The 21,882-nt window shown below is 36.3% G+C and overlaps 1 protein-coding gene across 5 annotated transcripts in view; it reads left to right on the top strand.

The window, feature by feature from the left end:
• The first annotated feature begins 18,574 nt into the window (after positions 1–18,574).
• The window catches only part of LOC132279629 (BEACH domain-containing protein B), a 146,646-nt gene continuing 143,338 nt past the window's right edge, over positions 18,575–21,882 (top strand). Inside the window, exons 1-2 of one of the 5 annotated variants that reach the window (XM_059781656.1) lie at positions 18,575–18,851; positions 19,253–19,519. In XM_059781656.1, the coding sequence (XP_059637639.1) occupies positions 19,398–19,519 (122 nt within the window). In that variant the 5' untranslated portion in view covers positions 18,575–18,851; positions 19,253–19,397. The remainder of the gene's footprint in view (positions 18,852–19,252; positions 19,520–21,882) is intronic. The other 4 variants (XM_059781655.1, XM_059781653.1, XM_059781654.1 and 1 more) reach the window with 4 other exon arrangements.

Genomic DNA, 21,882 nt, shown 5'->3' with positions numbered 1-21,882 from the left:
GTTTCGAAAAGCCAAAAATTGATTTTTTTGGAATGCTCTTCAGTTGTGTTCAACAATTTTAGACCGGCTTCTTAAACCTTCTCAACTCTTGTTTTCATTCCCGGAAGTTTCCGACTTTATCAGGCAATTTTCTCGGACTTTCGACATGGCACTCACATGCATAACCTCTCATCTTCAATGCATTGTTGAAATGTTCTTAATCTCATTCATGCATTGAAGAGATGTTCCAAAGCTTGAAAATTTTCTCAAAATCATCCATGCACTGTGTGAGGTTTCAAAAGTTGGGAAATCTTCTTGAAATCATCCATGCACTCATTGAAAAAAAAAAAAAAAAAAAAAAAAATTTTGCACAATTTGAAAAATTTTCTAAATTTTCCATGCATTGCAATGAAGTGTAGAGTTTGACAATTTTCCCTCCTTGCATTAAAATGGATTGAAGTTCAAAAGTTGAAAGTTCATCCATGCAATATTGTATTTTTGCATGCATAGACACCTTGCTTGCATGCATTCCATTCATTTCTATGTTGCATGCATTTTTTTTTTTTATGTTGTATGCATTTCTATGTTGCATGCATTCCATGCATTTCTTTGTTGCAATCTTACATGGTGGATGGATGGTTGGAAGCACCATGCATGGCAATCCATCAAATGCATTCATCCATGCACTCAAAATGCAGCCATGCAATCCATCCATGCAAGATCATCCATGCATTCAAGTTGGCTGAAACATTTCATCTCCATGTGCCAATTCATTTACAAGCTACTGAGCCAATTTCGTGCACTCCAAATTCCAATTTGAGTGCTCCAAATTCTTCAACCCACAATGCTGAGCCTACTGTCTTCATTTAGAGCACTCTAGCTACCATTTGGATTGCTCCAAACTTCTCCACCATCATTCCGAGGTTGCTGCTTGTATTTAGAGCACTCTAATTCCATTTTAGAGTGCTCTAAATGTGAACCAATCTTGCATGCACCACTGCCCAATTTTAGAGCACTCTAAATTCCATTTGGATTGCTCCAAATTTTCAGCCCAACTTCCCAACCCACTGCCTCATTTTCGAGCACTCTCAATTCCTGTTAGAGTGCTCGAATTTCCTGCACTAACCATGCCGAGCCCACTGCCTTAAATTCGAGTGCTCGCAGGCTCAGTTCAAGCACTTGAATCTACTTCCTCACTCTCTTGTCCACCACTTCCATGCATGCTCACCACAACCCAAACCAACAACCCAGCTCTCGGCATCCCTCACTTCACTACCCTAACTCCTTTCAACCTCATCAACCTCAACACCAACCATCTCACCTCCACTCCCTGCAAACCAACATCCTCACAACCCACAGCAACCAACCTCACCCCATGCACATCCCAACCCTCCATTCTCACCTCACACACACCATTCCCATAAACCACCACCCTCTCACCATCTCCCACCCCACAACCTCATCTCCATGCAACCCACTCCCATGCATGCCCCTTCCCTCACCACCATGCAAACATACTTCAACCTCACCACCCACACCAAACCACCTCACCCCCCCCCCCCCCAAAACAACCAACCACCCCCTCATGCATGCATTGCATGTCACCCACCACCCACCCAGCCGAGCACCAACTCTCCCCATGCATTGCTCAACCTCACACCTCAACCAACCCCATGCGAGCTCACTTCTAGTGCTCGCTGCAGCAACTCTCTCTCTCGGCTTCTCTCTCTCTCACTAACCAATTCACCATCATTGCTTCCTCTACCACCCTTCGCTGCACCAAGCAACCCCACCATCCCAACCCTCTCCAACACCCTAAACCCATCTTGGCTTCAACCTCCAAAACCCACCACCCATCCAACCTTCTTGCATTCTCTTAAAAAAATAAAAAATAAAAAATAAAAAAATTATTATAGATTTCTATCTTTTATTACAATTCCTGTTAGTCCTATTTTTTGTCTGTTCTCGTTCTCTTTACGAGACCAATGCTTTTACCTGTATATTTTAGTTGTGTTTTGATAGGTCTTCATATCCAAGTTTGGGGACGCCGTTGCGCACTCACATGGCTGAACATCTACGTCATCATCACTCGACTTGGTATTATTGTTCCTTAACCCTCTCTGTTCTTATTTTCATTTACTTGTCTTCTCACATTGAGGACAATGTGACATTCAAGTTTGGGGGTGCATTTATGCATTTTTGGTTTCATAATTTTTACTAAGTAATGATAGTATAACTTAACACTAGTTGGAGATGAAGCATATGTTTAATACTTTGTGTATAGAAGCAATTGACATTTTTGAAAATAAAGAAAAATTTGAAATGAAATGATCATGTGGATTCAAATTAGTCTATATAAATGTCTCAATTAGATTCTCACTGGATTTGACACTCTTTTAAGCTTCATAATGCACAGATGCACATTGGAAACTTAACTGTGAGGCATGCAACTTGATCAACCTTGACCTTGGCCTAGTTAATCTGATTTGATGAACCAGATAGATGAATATCTTTGGCATGATTTAAGTTGTCTAAAAAAAAAAAAAAAAAAAAACTGAGAAAGAAAGAAAATAATGATTAGTTGACATTTGTAGCCTTTCTAACTCGAGCTATTAAGCCCTAGGAGTGTCTCTACACTTAGCACCCTAAAACCGTCTGGTTTGGGAGTTGTTGGCCTAACGCTTGCTATATGGGTTGGTTAGAAAGCTTAAAGGACTTAAACATTGCACGGTCATTCAAAAAAATTTGTAATAAACATGGTTCGTTGGAGTTCGTAGCCTTTCCAACTTGAGCTATTAAGCCCTATGGAGTGTCTTTATACTTAGCACCCTAAAGCCGTCTGGTTTGGGAGTTGTTGGCCTAACGCTTGCTACATAGGTTGGTTAGAAAGCTTAAGGGACTTCAGCATTGCATAACCATTCTATGTTTCACTTATGAGTTACAATAAATTGTCAACAAGTAACAAAAGTTGTCTTGTAAATAAAATCATGCCTTAGGGACCTCATTTAAAGGGGAATTCAATTATTTGAAAACCTGTGCTTGGAAATTGGAAAAGAAAGTAAAAGCCGCATATTGAGAATGCAATTCACTTTCACTAAAGCTAGAGTTGATTTCCATTTAAGAGATGATAATTGAGTTATTTATATAGTCTATGATGTTGATACATGCATGTTGAAATGTGTTTTGTATCAATGCTTCATATATACAAGGTAGTCTTTCCAATGACCCCATTTCCAGCTCTTTTTCTGTTTCAAGTTATTTTTGAGCTATGTATATATCTCATTTTACCATGGATGATATTTTTGTAGTAGCATGCCCATGGTTGTCTTTTCATTAAGTTTTTCATTGTAGTTTTGCTAAGGGACTAGCAAAATGTAAGTTTAGGGGTGTGATAAGCGCCGAATATTGCATATTCAAGCGCCCTTAATTGCGTTAGTTAAGTCTATTGTTCGTTTAATTATGTAGATTACTTTCATTTGTATGTTTTTGTGCATTTTCAGGTTTAATTGCAATAAAGGAGCAAGAAGGGTGTTTTGTAGAGTTTTTGAATATCAAGATGCCAATTCTGAAATTCTGGCAGCAGTGAAGCCCAAACTTTGTTTGCCATTTTGACCTACCAAAATTAAGAACTGGACTTCCCTCATAACATGAAAGATTTAGAGATCTGAATCAGCTTTCTAAATCTTCAAGCAGTTCATCATTCGGAGTTCGGAGCAGAGAGTTATGATCTTCTTATTAGAGGTGCTCAGAACTGCCTGGCAGCAATGAAAGTCTGCCTTGTTCTTCAATTTCGACCAACTAGACTTGAGAATTGGATCTCCACCAAAACATAAAGTTTTTAGATCTCTGAATTAGCTTTCCAAATATTCAAACAGTTTGTCATTCGGAATTCGGAGCACAAAGTTATAGCCATTTTACCAAAGTAGGTCCGGGCGAAGCAAAGCAAGCATGGAGCAATCTGCTCCAATTTTGAGTGCTCGAGGCCTTGCTTCGAGTGCTCGAAATTCAGGCAGAATTGCCTTCGGGAATTCTCAGTTTGGCAGACACTTGTGCATTGGTTTCCTCATTTCTACTTACTTCTTTATGAGGTGGTCGGGGATGTTTTTGGAAGGGAGAGAGGGGCCTTACCTATACAAAAGAAGAGAAGGGAGGCCACACATGATCAATCTCATTTTTGGAGAAGATTAGAGGAGAGAGAAGAGAGCAAAGAGGGTGGTGTTCTTGAGTGCTACAGTAGGAGCTCGAAAATGGAGATGGATTCTTCTTTTTCTTCTTCTATTTTTGTATCAATGGAGAGCTAAACCTCCATCTAGGGAGGTGATGAAGCCTCCCCTTTTGTTCATGTTCTAGATTAGGTTCTATTTTGGGGATTATAATGTATAAACTTTGGTCTTTTCATAGTTTAAGAGCTTATTACTTCTTGTAATGAATATTCATGTTTAAATGATTGATGTGAGTTATTTAGCTTGTCTTGATGATTCTTACATTAGTCTTATTGATTTTATTTTCATAGTGACAATGAAGATATTAACTATGAATGGTTTTCAGGGCATGTTGATTTTGAAACTTGATATTCCATTGCTTAGGTACCTCCTTTGATGGACTATGCTTGATTCTTACCTTCATGTGCTTCATCATTTGATTGAATGTTTGATGGTCTTTTGCTTAAGTTAATGTATTTGATACTACACCCTAGTCTAGGTAGTTCAAATGTGTTGTCTTTTGATAGACCATTCTTGTTTTAATTTCATGAATTTTTTATTGGTTATGAAGTAACTATGTGTTGCTACATAATTCTTGATCATTACTTATATAGTGTTTATCCCCAATTTAGTCTTGATTTAGCATGTATTTAGGGCGTAGGTGGATTCACGTCCCTAGTTTCCCCTTTTATTATCTCTAACTCTCATTTACTAGCATTCTTGTTTTATGCACACTTCAATTACTAACTTAGTGACAAACCAATCAACAACTCCTTATTACACCTTATCATTCTAAAATGACTCTAGATACTTAGGTTGCCATAGACTAGCGCAGTCCCAGTGGTTCGACTTACCCGACCAATAGTCCTATTTTACAGTGATTCGTGCTATTGCGAAGGTTGATGTATAGTTGATCAACCGATCAAGGACCTTGTAACCAAACGCATATTATGCGAGTAAAATGACTTTGTTTAATAAAAAGACTTTTTAAAATTAATGTAACCAAACACCTTTTTATTCCCAAATTCCATTATACAAAGTGATTTTTGTAAGCCCGTTACAGTGAAAGGACTTTCACATCAGGAAGTTCCTCTAAACAGGGCCTCAAGGGCAGGCTAGTTTGGCTTATTTGTTAATGGAGCTGATATTAACACTGAGATATTATACGTTCTTACTTTTTGTTTGCACCCTTAAATTATATTTTTCTATTCGGCTATGTGTAACATAATACAGAGTATATATATTTGATTTGTTATATATTGCCATGTAATTAATGATTCATATTTTAAATACTTAGTGATGAGGTGACAATCATATAAGTAAATAATTCTTTGGAGATAGTTTGTTGAGGGTCACGTATTGGCAAACTAATTTTCATGAAGATAAGATAAGACTGACAGAGTTTTCTTTGGAATTGAATTTAAAATCAAGAGTTTGACTTTAAAACAAAAGTTGGCCTCAATTGACAGGTAACTGTCAGTAACAATTTTGAGGATTATAAAAGTGACAAAAGAAGTTTTTATAGAGGTCCAAGACCACAAAACTTGTAAGTTTCATATTGTTCTTTAGTGCATTGTATTTTATTTTTCAGTATTTTCTTTCCTTGTATTTGCTTTAAGAGTAGTTTCCTAGTTTGTATCAAATTCCTTACTTGTTATTCTTGTAATGGAATTTTGCTTATGAAATAAAATTAGGACGGTTGACATAGTTCCCTCCTTATTTTGTTTCGTGAGTTTATTTTTTCAAGTTGTTGAATGTCGCTTGTGCAATTTGCTCCCTTTATCAATTTTATTCTCTATTTTAAGAGTCTTCTGCATTGAGGCATTGAAAAACCCAAAAACGGAAAGTAGTAATCCTTGTTTTCTAAATAGTCACCTGAATTTCTTTAAAGACCGATTTCAAGGTTGATTATAATTAAGGATAGGTATGGCTATTCTCTATTTGAGTCATTAGACTCTGGCACACCGCAAAAATTTATAGCCAAACAATTGGCAAGTGATCACTTCACAAACTTTTAATATTTATAAAACCTAACACTTTAAGATATATTCAGCAATGTGATAGAGGGTAGCAGCAAACAATCTCAAGTTTAAGTATCCTATTATAACTACATAGAGTAGTGTGAGTAAGGGTCAAACACAAGGACTATAGGCTTGAATTAAATTCAACAACAATGAACATAGTATTGTAACAGTGGTGACATGTTTGAATTGGTTAATATAGAATTGAACTAAATATATTTTGCAATTAAAATGGTGTAAGCTAAATATAATAGAATCAAAAGAGAAAAGGACTTAGGGCGTGGATACCAGCGCTAAACTCATGTAACTACACAAACGACTTCAATTAATAGGGGATATTGCATTGTATAAGAGAAACATGGTTACAAGCACACATCATCATCAAAGAGTAATGCTACACATGCAATCAATAAGTATGAATTATCAACCTTAAGAATGGATTATCCACCTAGCTACTAAAGGTTATGGTATAATTCGTCAAGAATGAGCATAATCCATCAAATTAAATAACAAGTGTATCCAAATTAATACTAATGCATGGCCATCCTTAAACACAATTACAAAGAGAATTCAAGGTAGAAATCAATAGCAATTCATTCAAATATAAAACAATATGAAGAGAATTAAAATGACTATCATTGTTTAGTACAACCAACGAATAATTCTCTAGGCCTAGCAATTACACAATTATAATTTCCTTAAAACTGAAGTCATGAGATATAGTTATACAAACTTAAGGTTCATCCAAACCCTAAGCATGGAGAGCTAGCCGGCCATGGAGAGAAGGAAGACAATCTTTAAGGTGAGTATAATCAGCTCCATCTCTTTCTTCTTCTTCTTATGAGTTGAAACCCTAGATAGAGAAAGTGTATAGAAAGCCCCTAATTTTGATTCCAATAGTGTATATATGAAAATGTGCTTCAATCTCTATTTATAGTTGACTCCCATTGCCCAAAATAAGTCCGACCACATACACAAATATTAGCTAACTCGTGCACTGCAGCTTGGTTCGCAAATCGAAGGCCGAAATAGTTTTTAGAAATCTCAGCCCGACTCACGATCGATCGTGAATCTGGTTCGATCGATCGTCGATGATCGATCGCGGCTCGTTGAGGACCAGTCGTGGAAGATCGATCGTGCCCTACTTGTGATTTGTCATGGATGATGGATCGAGGCTCTGCTTCTTTGACTTCTTCACTTGCTATTTTTTTGTTGCAGTTTGGACGACCTTCTCAAGAGCCTCAAGGGGATTGAAATGACTCTTATTATCTCTGACAATATAAAAATGACAATAAAGTAAATAAATACTAAAAAGGCAGATAAAGATTGCTAGCAAATGCAAGATTAAGAGCTCAAAAGTGCAACTTTCGGCTCTTATCACACCCCCAAACTTACATATTTCTAGTCCCTTAGCAATAAAATAGAAGAAACTAGAAATATGAACAACTAACTATTAAAAACAACAACAAGGTAACATTTTTTTTCCGTAAGGAACACAGCTACATTTAGCACATGTAACAAGCCTTTTAAACCCCTAAGTTACTCCTAGTGGACGAGTGAATTCTCATGAGGGCTTCTATAATTAATACCCACAAACATCAAAGGCTTATTATCACTAATGAAGCATGAAAACACCTTTCAACAATCATTAAAAGGAAATTACCTCAAGTACGCAATTTTAATCCATTTCTCAGTTATTCTCAAAGTTTCAACATCATGCAAGCAAATATAGTCTCCATATATCAAACAAGTCAACCATGCCTATCAAAATCAATTTTAGCATCCTTATTGAGTGAACTGGTATCCTAATATGTTGATATCTTAGGATAATTAATGTAAAGATCACAATCCGGCCTCAAGCTAGCTCACATCTCAAATGTCGGTCATCAAGACCATAAATGAACCTTTTCTTATTTTTATTTTTAAGTTGGGATCAAAGATAAGAACATAGTACAATGTGAGGATCTTATAAGATTTCTAGAACACTCGTGTAACGAGCATTGGGCCAATGGCTCCCAAACTGGACGGCTTTAGGGCATTTGATGTTAAGACACCCCTAAGGACTTAATGTCTCAAGTCAACTAGGCTAAAAGAAAGACAACTCCCATCTCTCATTTCCTAACTCTTCACCTTTTGGTGTGAGTGTTTATTATTTTATTTGGTCCCTTCAGTTTTTGACACGAGAATTCAATACTTAATGATGTAAAAATCCCAATTACTTTGCAAAATAAGGTTATTATTTAATATGCAAGCTTATTATGTTAAGAATGATGACTTCTCAAAGCCTCCTAGCTCAACAGGGATACAACCAAAATAATGATCATTTAAGTATGTACCCCACAATTCGAATGCTAGTGTACGCTTGTGCAAATGTAGTACTCTAGAATTAATCCTCAAAACATGTTCAACAAGCAAGACTATGTGGACCACAAAACAAGCATGATATCAAAAATTTAACATTTACCTCTAAATGACATCCAAAGGCATATAAGAAGTAATAAACTCTCTATGCTAGCAATCCAAGGCCTTTAAACTTCAAAAGATCAAAATCATAGCCATAATCGTCTCAATTTTTCGACATGTAATTTAAGCTTACACAGATGAATATAATGTAACAAAGCTAGCTTACCCCCAAACTTAATCCACGTAACATTGTCTTCAATGTGCAATGAGAACAATAGAAGAAATGAAAAGATTATACCAGTGTGGCAAAGCCAATAAGACCTGATAAAGGAAGGATCCAGTTGGTAAGAAGAAGTACCCCAAACTTTGATTCAACAACCTGCCTGAAAATAACACACTAGCAATGATCCTATCAAATAAACAAATAATGGGGTGCGGGGCTATGCAAGCTAAGGCAATTGAAGCATTTCAGAAAAAAATCTAAGTGTAAATCACGATCGATCGTAAGCTGGGTCACAATCGATCAAAGGCATGTTTTTTTTTTTTTTTTGGAAGCAAATGAGAGCATGAATCATGGAACTAAATGCAAAAGATAAAAGAAAAACAAGGAAGCAAAATACAAGTAAACTAAACTATGGAAATGAAAATGCTTATGAAAACCTACAAAATCTAAGTCATAAAAGAGACACGATGTGTCTCGTGGGTAAGGCTGCAAATGAACCGAGCCTATTCATGAACAGCTTGAGCTCGGCTAGCTAAGGGCTCGGCTCGGGCTCGTTCGTTAAGCAAACGAGCAGTGCTCGAGCCCAATTTTTAGGCTCGTAAATATGAGCTCATTTAGGCTCGTTAATGTTCGTGAACAAAGCTCGTATAAGGCTCGTTATATTTATATACATAATATATAATGTATATTATATATACATGCTTTTATTATAGCATAAGTACCCAAAATAAAAAAGAATAAATTACAAACTTACTGGCTTTTGCACACCTGTTAGTTGCTCAAAAGTCACTTTATCTCTTGGAAATCTTATCTCTTTGGAAATCTCCACGAAGCCTCTTATTATTCTTATCTCTTGAGTCTCAACTCTATCTCCTAAAATCAAATTACCTTATTCATCTATCTAAGAGTCCAAGTCTCAAACGAAGACAATTTATCTATCTGAAACTCCAAGTCTCCAATGAAGAGAATTTATTGTGAGGCCGTTTCTTTAGTTCTTCAGTTCTGTCTTTTGGAGTGAGGGTTAACTCATGAAATTGTGAGGCCTCTTCTTCTAAAGTCCTTTAGGGCTAATTGGTTGCATTGCCTAAAATGTGGCTGTAAGTTTTTATGTATGTTTGCCTGGGATATTAGTTTTCAGTCTTGTTTACGATGTTTCTAGTGGTTGGGTTCTCAATTTGGATGAATTTTTACTTTCCTAGTTTGTTCGGTCGGATCATTTGTAGATATAGTCTGTACTTTGTAGCCTTTCTCTCTAGTAAACACAACGAATATTGTAATGACACAAATATAGCAATTTGCTGTTATTATTATTATTATTATTTTGCATGATAGTGTGTTGTCTCACCGTTATGGCATAATACTAATTAATTTTGAATTTTTTTTTGGTTAAACGAGCTGAGCCCGAGCTCGAACTCAATTTTTTGAGCTCGTCATGAGCCGAGCCCAAGTTGATCCTATAAATAAACGAGCCGAGCTCGAACAGCCTAAAGCTCGGTTCGGCTCGGTTCATTTGCAGTCCTACTCGTGGATACTAAGTTTAACGTCTCTAGTAAGACAGAATGCTACTTTCTACTCTGGATCCAACAACTCGACTACCTTTTTCCTCACCATGGCTTGTATGTGTCCTTGAAATCCACTCAACGGACTACTTCGTTAGAAAGTTGTTAGATTTGAAGCAATGGGAACCGGTAGAGTACCATCGACACCCACAAAATCATATTTAAGCTTATCTACTGGCTTAAGCTCAAGTTTATAAGTAAAATCAAGAGGAGGAAGAATGAGAGCACTTGAGATCAAATGAGGAGGTTATTTTGTTGGAAGAATGGAGTGTGAATCCTCAACCAATTCATCAATTCGTTAATGACATTCACACGAAATTACTTAACTTTATCGGGAGGATGCGGAGTGGTATAGTAGATGTTCAACTTAACTTTCATGTGCCCAAAAAAGATCTTCATATACTCGTCCTACAAGTGATGTTTGCATTTGCGATAACCAGAAAGGGACAGCCTAGAATGACGGGTATATGCTCTTAAGGCTGTGGACCGGTTCCGTATCAAGCACTATAAAGTCTATCGGGAAGTAGAACCTATCCACTTTAATAAGAATATCTTTGATGATCCCACGCGGTTTCTTAATGGACCTATCAACAAGTTGTAAGACAAGCGATGTGGGTTTTAACTCACCCACACCTAATTAGAAATACACCGAGTAAGGAAGAAGATTGACACTGGCTCCTAAGTCCAAAAAAGACTTTTGAATTTCTTGGTCACCAATGGTGCAAGAGAGTGTAGGGGCGCCGGGATCCTTGAACTTTGGAGGAGTGTTGTATTGAATGATTGAGCTTACTTACTCGGTGAGAATAACTTTCTTAGGAACTTGACTCATAGATTTCCTTTTTTGAGTACATAAGTCCTTCAAGAATTTGATATACAGAGGAATTTGCCTAATTGCATTAATGTAATACCCCTAAATTCAAAAGGATAATTCTGATATATTTATTAATTATTTTATTGCATTTTTAAATTGTTTAAGTGTGTATTTTCATTAATTGGTATATTATTTGATTTTATCTGAATTTATTTGAACTACTTGATATTGTTTAATTTAATTGTTATTAGTTGATTTTATTTGAATTAAATGTTTTATTTTTAGTTTTAATTTAATTGTTTTAATTGTTTATTTATTTATTTATGTTAATTGGTTTAATGTGTTTTAAATGCATTAATTGTAACTTAGGATTTTAGGTTTTATCATAGCCGACATTGTTATAACCTAGAATTACCTATGGGCCGAGTGATATCTGTATGGACTTAGGGTTTCTGTAGAGTCTATATATATATATATTGTTTATACGTTGATTTAGGGTTACAAATAAAAACCATATTCACCATAATCACGTATACAGTGTGATAGAGAGAAAACAGAGAGAAAGATTGAGAGGAAATACATAGTGAACTTGAGTGATTCAAGCAGGAGTTCAGGACTGAATTAGGAGCAGCAGAGGCTGTTTGATACAACCAAGGTAGCCAAAGAAGATAGAGACAACAGTTGGGGGTTTTTTAACCAAAGTCTCAAGGCAAGTTCTGTTCTATTCTATCCCTTTAGTCTGTGTTCTGTGCATGCTTAGGAAGACTCCAGGGATTAAACTAAGGCTTAATTATATCTATTATGCATGTTTAATCAGTAATTAAATTGATGGTATTAATCTGTTCTTGGTTGCTTTAAGAAAATTAACTTGTAACCTTGCTGTCGCTGTGAATCAACTTGTGTTTCAATTTAAGTTTTGATTGTATATCATTGTTTGTTGACTAATCTGGTACTGAATTGGAACTCCAGAACAAGTTTAAAATAGAATTTAATTGCACCAAATTTATCTGAATTAAATCTGTTGCAACTTGCTTAGGATTTGCTAACAGAGGTTTTGTAAACGGGGCTTTAAAACTTGTGTTCCTACACATGTTAGGATTAGAACTCAGTGGTTTAAACTTATTTAGTACTAAGATTGAACCTAGAATAAGAATTAGAACACATTACAGAGGCTCTGTAATCACCGGAGTTGAAGAAGATGAAGATAGAACGGACGTAGACTGCAACGGAGAAAGAGCAGGCTTTAAAATCACCTTAGAGCCGGCTCAAAGAGGATGGAGCCGGCTCTATTAGGAAGATGGAGCCGGCTCAATGCTGAAAGAGCCGGCTCTAACCTAAATTTAGAGCAGGCTCAATGTTTTAATTGAGCCTCCTCTTTCTTGAATTGCCCAGAAACGAGTTTTAGGGGCTGTTTGGCTGTACAGTGTTTTCTAAGGCTGTTTAAATGATACTGTGAGATGTAATTAAATGTTAGGGACTTAAATAAATGTTGAAAATATTTAATACAATAATGGTTTAAGGGAAGGAGCAATGAACAGTTCAAATAATAGCTATACGTTGCACTGTTTTTGCTAGGTTTATATAACTGGAACTTGGCAAAGTTTTGTATATAATTCAATTATATATAACTCTATATTTTTACTGTGTTATAAGTATGGTAAATTAATTATATTTATCTATACTTAGTTGGATTTAAATTAATATTTAATTTGTTTAATTTGTATCAATTTATTGGCCGTTTTGGAGGATTTAATTGCTATGTCTTATTCTAGCTATTTAAACTGTTGGAGCATGATATTTAGGTTCTGTAGTGAATACCTAATATTGATATATGTATGAATTTATACAAATGCATATACTGGAGGATGGTTGTTGATTATTCCTAAATCTTATTTTGGATGCATTAATTTGCCATATACATGTTGGACTATATTTATGCTAAATTCTGGAGTGTAGTTGATATATATTTATACTATTTTGTCAACTACGTGTGTATGGAGGTTTGTATGCACCGGTATGGGACGGTGACATACTAGGGACGGCTTAGTTCAAAACATTAAGACCTACCTATGCTAGGGACGGATTAGTATAAAATACTAAGTCCTACCTATTCTGAAATAAGTTGGATTAACTATAAAAGTTAAGTCCTACTTATCTGGATGTATATCCACCGGTATGGGACGGTGGCATATTAGGGATGGCTTAGTTCAAACACTAAGACCTACCTACTTTAGGGATGGATTAGTTCTAAACACTAAGTCCTACCTATTTTGAAATAAGATGGATTAACTACAAAAGTTAAGTCCTACTTATAACTATGTGTCAGGTCAATAAACTTTTTGAATGACACACCTTGCACGGACTTTATACATTTATTATATGTGCCATGGTATGAGCTTGAGTCTCAGGACCATGGTTAGGGTGCGTATATTGCCTAGGATGGATAGCTAGACAGAGGTGTTGTTCCCTGGTAGGTCTAGATACACATGACCACAGTATGTGCGATTTGCATGGTATCTCTATTCAGGCTGAGACAGATCTTTTTGGACTAGTGAGCGTCCTATAGTGTGTACTTATACATATATGGACTACTCTAGATATTGTTGAGTCTTTCTAGTATGTATCTGCGTATCGGATTCCTGTTAGTTTGTAGTAGATCAGGACTTGCATGTGGGCCTGACCCACCCTTATATTTTTCAGGTACTCATCAGTTCCAGGGTTAAAGTTTGTTCGTGCAGAGCAGATACAGACTTCTATTCTACCGATAACGTAGGACTTCTTTCCAGATATTAGATTTGGATTTTATCTTCAGTTTTACTTCCATGCATTTTGGGATTTTATTAGGAGTCCACTAGAGATGGATTCCCAAGTTGTAAACTTGTGGAGTTTGGATTGTCAAGATTTAAATATTTATATTTGAGGATTTATTTTAGTTTCTTTCCGCTCATTATATTATTTCTTTAATCACTTTGTATTCCGTGTTCATTTTAACATATTAATTGTTTGATATCCATCGGGTTTGGGCCTAGGCCTGATCAACCCGTGTCTCGGATCCGAGGGGTATCACAATTAAGAAGAGGAAGATTTATTTTGACTTGTTTGAAGACTTCCTTTATGTCATCAATTTTTCCTTGTTGTCTCCTAAAAGGGGACGTATCTTTTAAAGCTTGAGGAAACGGAGCCTTGGGCTCATATGGTTTCTCTAACGGACGGGGAAAAGATGATTATGGACTTCCATTCCTATCATGCTCACTCTTTTTAGATGGAGTAAAATTAATTGGGGAGTGGGGAATGGACAATCATCTGATTTCACCGAGTCACTCTCTTCACTTAGTTTCTCTTGGACTTTATTATCAATGGCTCTTCCACTTCTCAAGGTAGTGATGGCGTGCACTTGTTCATGGTGGGAAGGTCTCGATGAGGGATTGGCTTCCCTTATGTAATGAGATTTTGGGTTTGGCTTGGGTTAACTCGGAAGTTTCCCTTTATCATTTGCACTCAATGTATTTGCAATTTGCTTAACTTGGGATTCAAGCTTTGCAATGGATTGTGAATGCGAATAAAGCAATTGTGTATTTGCCTCGAGATTACCCAAAGCGGCCAACACCTTGTCCTCAAAAGCGGCATTCCTTTGAGGTGCTTGAGATGAAAATGGATTGAAAACGAGAGTTTGATGATATGAATTTGAAGAAAAGTGACTGAAATTTTGATGATTAGAAAATTGAGGTGGATGTTATGATTGAGATTGAGAATTTTGTCGAAAAGGGGGCATATATTTTCCTTGAGAAGGATTCGCAATTGCCTTTTGATTTCTTCATAAGAAATTTGGATGATCTCGTCACCTGGGATTATAGGTGTTTGAGTATGAATTATTGCCCGGGCGAGAAAATGTGACATTGAGCTCTTGAGGTTCATGTGGGATTGGTTGTCTATTGGGACATTCTCGAGTAATATGATAAGGATTAGAGCAAACCATGCAAGCTTCAGTTGAATTTGAATTAGTAGAGGATGATGGAAGTGCCGGAGATTGGCTTAACAAAAATTGGTCAAACCTTTGAGTAAGAGTTTTAACTTAAGTGGCAACCTTCAAAGAGTTATCAGTTTGATAAAGATTTTTAGATTTCTTTCCCCCAAATGAAGGCATCCAGCCCGACCAAACAGAAGAAGCACGGTGCATTGAATTCTCACTTAAATTTTCAAAGAGTGTCCAAATTTCATCTTCATGTTTAAGCAACACCGTACCTCCACATGAAGCATCTACCATTTGCCTATTTTTGTCGGATAAACTCTCGTAAAAGCATTGAATAAGTTATCATTTTGAAAGTTCATGATGAGGACATTTCCTTAATAAATCATTCAATATTTCCCATGCCTTATGAAATTGTTCCCCATCACTTTGAGCAAATCCCATGATAACCGTTCTCATGTGGTTGTCTTACTTACAGGGAAATGTTTCTTAAGAAACTCTTATTGCATGTGAGTACAAGAAGTGATGGTATTTTGCCCTAGAGTATTAAACCAATGTTTAGTTTTTTCCTTAAAAGAAAAAGGGAAAAAGTTTTATTTTTAAAGCTTCATCCAGTAAACTGGTGATTTTGACGGTAGAGCACACTTCCAATAATTCATCCAAATGCTTATAAGGATCCTTATGTGGAAGGCCGTAAAAGAGAGGTAGCATTCTGATGATTGCAGGCTTGATTTTATAATGATTTGAGAAAAAATTGGACAATTGATAACAAAGTGGAAAATTTTATGTATTTGGAGTGTAATGGTCTCTCAAGACTATTGGAGGATTATGTAATGGGTGCGGTTCGTGATGAGGTGGTTTGGCATGAGGTTGAGGAATGTCATTATTTGCCATTTGATTAAATGAGTGATTGCTAAAGAAGGGAGGCTTCTTGTCATGTCTTTTAAATTCCCTAAGAGTATATTCGATTTCGAAGTCGATAGGAACAAGTGGATTATTAAGAGATCTTCTACCAAGCATACACCACGACAAAACTTATTATCATAATAATTCCAACAACTTCAGCACCAAAACATCCATATACGATAATCCCGTTCTCCTCAATTCAACAATATCATAATGCAAAATTAAAATAGCCACGACAAGGACCAATGCTTGAACAAGAAATTAAACAAAGATAGCCTCAACAAGGGTTATGAAACAACTAAGTTGGTAGAGATACGCTCACAAAAGGTCCTAAACTTATGTGTGACAAGTCCAAAGTGTGCTTCTCCCTTGCTCAAGTACCTAATTGCACATGGAAATGAACAATATGAGAAAATGAGATGTACGGAATCCTAAACACTAGCAATCAAGTACACACCAATCTTAAATTCAATTCAATTAAATCGTAGTCCCCAACAACAGCGCCAAAAATTTGATCGCTTCACAAACTTTTAATATTTATAAAACCTAACACTTTGAGATATATTTAGCAATGTGATAGAGGGTAGCGGAAAACAATCGCAAGTTTAAGTATCATACTACAACTACGTAGAGTAATGTGAGTATGGGTCGAACACAAGGACTATCTTGAATTAAATTCAACATTAGTGAGCATATTATTGTGACAATGGTGATATGTTTGAATTGGTTAATTTAGAATTGAACTAAATATATTTACACTTAAAATGGTGCAAGCTAAGTGTAATATAATCAAAAGAGAGAGGGACTTAGGGCGTGGATATTACTGCTAAGCTCATGTTACTATACAAACGACTTCAATTAATGGGGGTATTGCATTGCATAAGAGAGACATGGCTACAAGCACACATCATCATCAAAGAGTAATGTTACACATGCAATCAATAAGTATGAATTATCAACCTCAAGAGTGACAGAGATGTAACATTGGTGAATTGGTAAGCTTAACATTTTGAAGTAGAAGAAAAAATAAAATATATTTGAAGAGAAAGTTTGATGATGCAATGAATGTGAAAGAGTGTTGATGAGAGAGGGATTCAGGCGTTGTTCGGTCAAGAAGGAGAAGATAGAGCGTGTGGTAAAGAAAATGGAAGAATTTTAGGTTAACATAGAGGAACGAACAAGACATTACAAATATTTTGGGTGAATTTGGGAATTTTTTATACTTTTGTTTTAGAAAAATTGAAGAGTGGATCGCCAAAAGGAGTTAGAGGTGCTTATATATCATTATTATTTGTGAAAGTGAATTAATTAGATCAATGATGAGTGGGATCTCATTTTAGACATAAAATCACACCTAAGATAGTACCATAATTAATTTACTTGGACAAATAGAGCATTTATTTTGACAAATAAAGCCACTGCTCCGCCTTTAAATCAAGGGAAAATTATAATTTTGTGACCAAACCAACACAAAATTGCTGTAAAGTGACCTTAAAGTCGAGAAAAGAGAAATAGTAACCAATTTTGAAACTTAATTACTAATAAATGACCATTTGATAGTTTATTACATAAATATCCTTATTGTAATATATATATATATTTTTAATTGAACAAATTTATTCTCAACATTAAACTTTTGTTGTCTGACAATTAGAGGATAAGATGAAGAGGGAAGGGAATGGAGGTGTATTTGAATGGTGTTGTGATTTTTAGATGTATATATATATAATTCCATCAAACTTGAAAGTATATAAATCAATATAAATTATAACTATGGATATAATATTCTTAGTTCCGTGTTTAGCATGTTGTTCGATCATGGCGGAGAAAAAAAAAGTTAATAAAGAAATTCTAAATTTAAGATATATACATATTATATAAAAAGTTATTAAAGAAATTCGAATTTTTTAATTGGTAATTTACAAACTAAAAAGGGAAAAATAGAACAAGAAAGAGAGAGGAGAATGAATCCACAATTTTGTCATTTAAAATTTATTTTTAAAAATTTTTATAAACAAGGAAGTATTTTTTGACCAAATTATCTTCAAATGATCACTTATTAACAATTAAAGTTTTAAAAATAAATCACTAACCATCTTTTTTTGACTTTAAAATCACCTTTTTTACGTTTGGCCACCAATATTTAATTTCCCCGATCAATATCAATGATTCTTATTTTTTTAAATGATTATAGAGTTTAAATTTCTTATTGAAGTATGACTATGACCATTATGAAACTATTTGGCAAACAAACTAAGCCGGTAACCAATCTTGCCGCTCGTGCAATTGGTACTGCTCCAGCACTCGCAAACCAAACCAATCTGACGGCACCGAACCCTTCTCGAAGTCTTAACCTATCACTTTCTCTCTCTAGATCTCTCTCTATATGTGTGTGTATATATATAATCCATAAAATATATATATATAGATATATATTCTCTTTCCCCGAACTTAGGGTGAGAGACACTGAGACAAGATAAACAGTAAACGATATACATTTACGTCTGTGATACGACGCCGTAACAGGCTGCAATATACCTAGAAAAGCTTTCGAGTCACCGACGCCATATAGTCCTCGCGGGTGGTTCTGGATATTATACGAATTTCGGAGGTCTCCCTTGCAATACAAAAATATTCTCCTGCGACGATTTTCCCCTCTCTCTCTATACTGATCTTACGCCATTAGAGCTTCAAAAGTTGGAGGAGAATCCGAGTTTCAGATCCTGCGTCGCTAAACCCTAGAAATCGAATTGTGCGATCAGACATTTGGATCCGATCAGGTACGAATCACTCCTGTGGCACTCGAATTTTTTCATTTCAATTAATTCAAAAGAACTTCTAATAATTAACCTCCGACGAGTTTTATCAATTCATCATTTTCAAACTAATACGAGAACTTGTAGTGTGTGTATATATATATTAAAATCAATCCTACTAAATTCATATACGTTTTCCTTACGAGTTCGAATCTTCGGAACAAGTTTCATATTGTTTCGTGAAATTTGTGTGAATAAGTATACATATAGGTTTTAGACAAATTTTACGGGTCAGTGATCTGCACTTACTGAAATGTATTTTCCCCCCCAAAAAAATATCTGCTGTTATTATTTTGAGCTTCAATTTATACACTATATAGCTGTAAAACATTTGGTTTGTTTGAATGGTGTCTGCTATTTTGAAGTGTGGGCACTAATGGCAACTTCACAGTGGTTTTACATATGGAAATAGAAGATTGAGTTCGGCTGGAGTGATGAGCTGGAATTATATTTCATGCATCGATTGTTCACTTCTGTAGCCTTGAATGTTTTATAAGTCAGCGTGGAATCATGAACATTGTAAAGGGTGTCGCTGACCTCATTCGGAGGACATCCACTACCAACAATGTAGATTCTGGTTTAGGATCACGGTCGGAGAGGTTCTCTGCTCCTGCTCCTAGAATCCGCTTCAGGTACATATGCTTTCTGATTGCCATTTTTGGTTATGCCTTGCATTTTGAAACTTATGATATCTTAAGAACCTTTAATGTTCAAGCTTAAACTATTGATTGGAAAATATATATGGTAATTGCTGAACAAAGCAAAAGATAGTTGTGAAGACTATTATATCGTTCTATTGGCCATCATACAATTGGACCAGATTTGAACTGGTAAATAACCCATTATTTAAGCAATTCTCGTCCCGACACTCAAATCATCTAAACAAAGAAAACCCAATTGAAATTTAATGCACTTTATCTTCCTATCAGAATCAATATTTCTCTGCCCCCTCTCTCTACTGCTGCTGACTAGAATTCAGGTTTTTAAAGAATAATCTTTATCTAGTTGATCTTGTCACTTGTATGCTGTTTCTCAACGACTGCACTTGAGAATGAGTAGTCTCCAATCGTGTTGTGTTTTTGTACTGTCATCCCTGACTAAATTGGAATTGTTGAAATTGATTGATTAGAATGTGTTATAATTGTAATAATTGTTGGCTTACAGCAGTTTGTTCCATGATACTCATCATATGTTTACCAATGCAACTGTCATATAAAAATGAAAATATAATGCGCACCCATTGAGGGGGTCTATCCATTAGTTTTGCAAACCCAACTAATCTATTAGGCTACAATCTGTTTGTGGGTTTATCTTAAAAGAATGTGTTCAAGATGCAATGAAAAATTAGGATTTTAATGGAAGAAGACAACAATGCTCATTGTGTGAATCTATAAGAACAAAAGCTAATCACAACCACGATGGCTAACCTCTTTCATTTCGGAAGAGAAAAATTCAAATTTTTTCGTCGAGAGAGAGAGAGAGTTACTGATCGCAATACAAATCATTCCACACCCAAGGTCTGTCACAATCAATAGGAATCCACTGGGGCCACCATAGTCTTTGAATCCCTTTCTCCACCCTCCTCAAAATCAGCAATGTCTCCGCCTACAACATAGCCTACCGCCATAGTTCACAAAAATCTTCATTTCTATATTCCTCTTTCACAACATTTTTTTTTTTTTTTTGATAATTAAGCAAATTCATTCAAAAAGGGTTCAAAAGGGAAACACGTCCCAGAATCAAAAACATAAAGATTTAATAAAGGCTGACTTAAGAACAACAATCGAGGATTCCTTTCCTTTAAAGGATCTATTATTCCGCTCCCTCCACCACCATAAACACAAGGGCGCCATCCTCCAAAACCCACGAGCATGACCTCCCACATAGCACCCTCTCCAAGCCTCCATCAATCCTCTTGCAGATCTAGGCATTACCCACGAAACCCCAAACATTCCTAATAAAAGGCACCAACAGTCCAAAGCCACTGGACAATGCAAAAGAAGATGATCCACCGATTCTCTATTGCACTTACACATACAACACCAGTTAACTGTGATTTGTTTTCGCCTCAGCAAATTGTCGAGCGTCAAGATCTTGTCCCACACCATTGTCCAACTAAAGAACGCCACTTTGAGTGGCACCTTAGATCTACACACTGTTTTCCACGGAAACGTAATCCCTGTAGTATCTGAGAGGCATCAGAAAAATGATCTCACTTCAAACTTTCCCCGAGAAGCAGGCACCCAAACAAGCTAATCTCTATCTCTGCCACGAGTCTCATGCCGATACAAACGATCTAACAACCCACAAATGTTGTCCAACTCCCAATCCTGAAAAGCTCTCACAAACCGCACATCCCAAGTCAACCTCCTGCTATCAAGCTGATAGCAGTCAGCAACCGAGGCATGCCTATCAACAACAATCCTAAACAGTTTGGGAAATGAACAAGCAAAGGTACAATCACCACACCAAAGATCCTCCCAAAACCGCACGTCCCTACCATCCTGAACCCTGAATCTAATGTGTTTGGAGAACTCATTCCATCATTTCCTAATCAAGGAGGGCCCTTTTAAATGGCACCAACCTCCTTATCCCTAGGCCTCCAGCATGAATCGGCCTACAAACCTGGTCCCATCGGACAAGGTGATACTTAAATTTTCCTTGTAAGCCACCCCATAGAAAGTTCCTCTGAAGCCTCTCAATCGAAATAGCAACCACGGATGGAATCTGGAAGAGGGATAAAATAAGTAGGGAGGCTTGAGAGCATGCTTGTCAAAAGAGTGACCTTCCCACCTTTCGATAAGTACTGCTTCTTCCACCCTGCAAGTCTCCTTTGAACCCTCTTAACCACCGGTTCCCAAACACCCACAGTCCTCGAAGAAACTCCCAAAGGTAGCCCCAAGTACGTAATCAGAAGCTAACTCACCAATATTCTGCACCTCCCCCACGGGAATCAAGGCACTCTTCCCTACATTTACTTTCAAGCCTGAAACCG

Source organism: Cornus florida, unplaced genomic scaffold (genome assembly GCF_030987335.1).
Source record: "Cornus florida cultivar Cherokee Brave unplaced genomic scaffold, ASM3098733v1 CherokeeBrave_3.0.0_Hap2_Chr10, whole genome shotgun sequence".
NCBI lineage: Eukaryota > Viridiplantae > Streptophyta > Magnoliopsida > Cornales > Cornaceae > Cornus > Cornus florida.
Note: the sequence above shows the minus strand (reverse complement) of the source record. Positions and strands in the feature narration are given on the sequence as shown.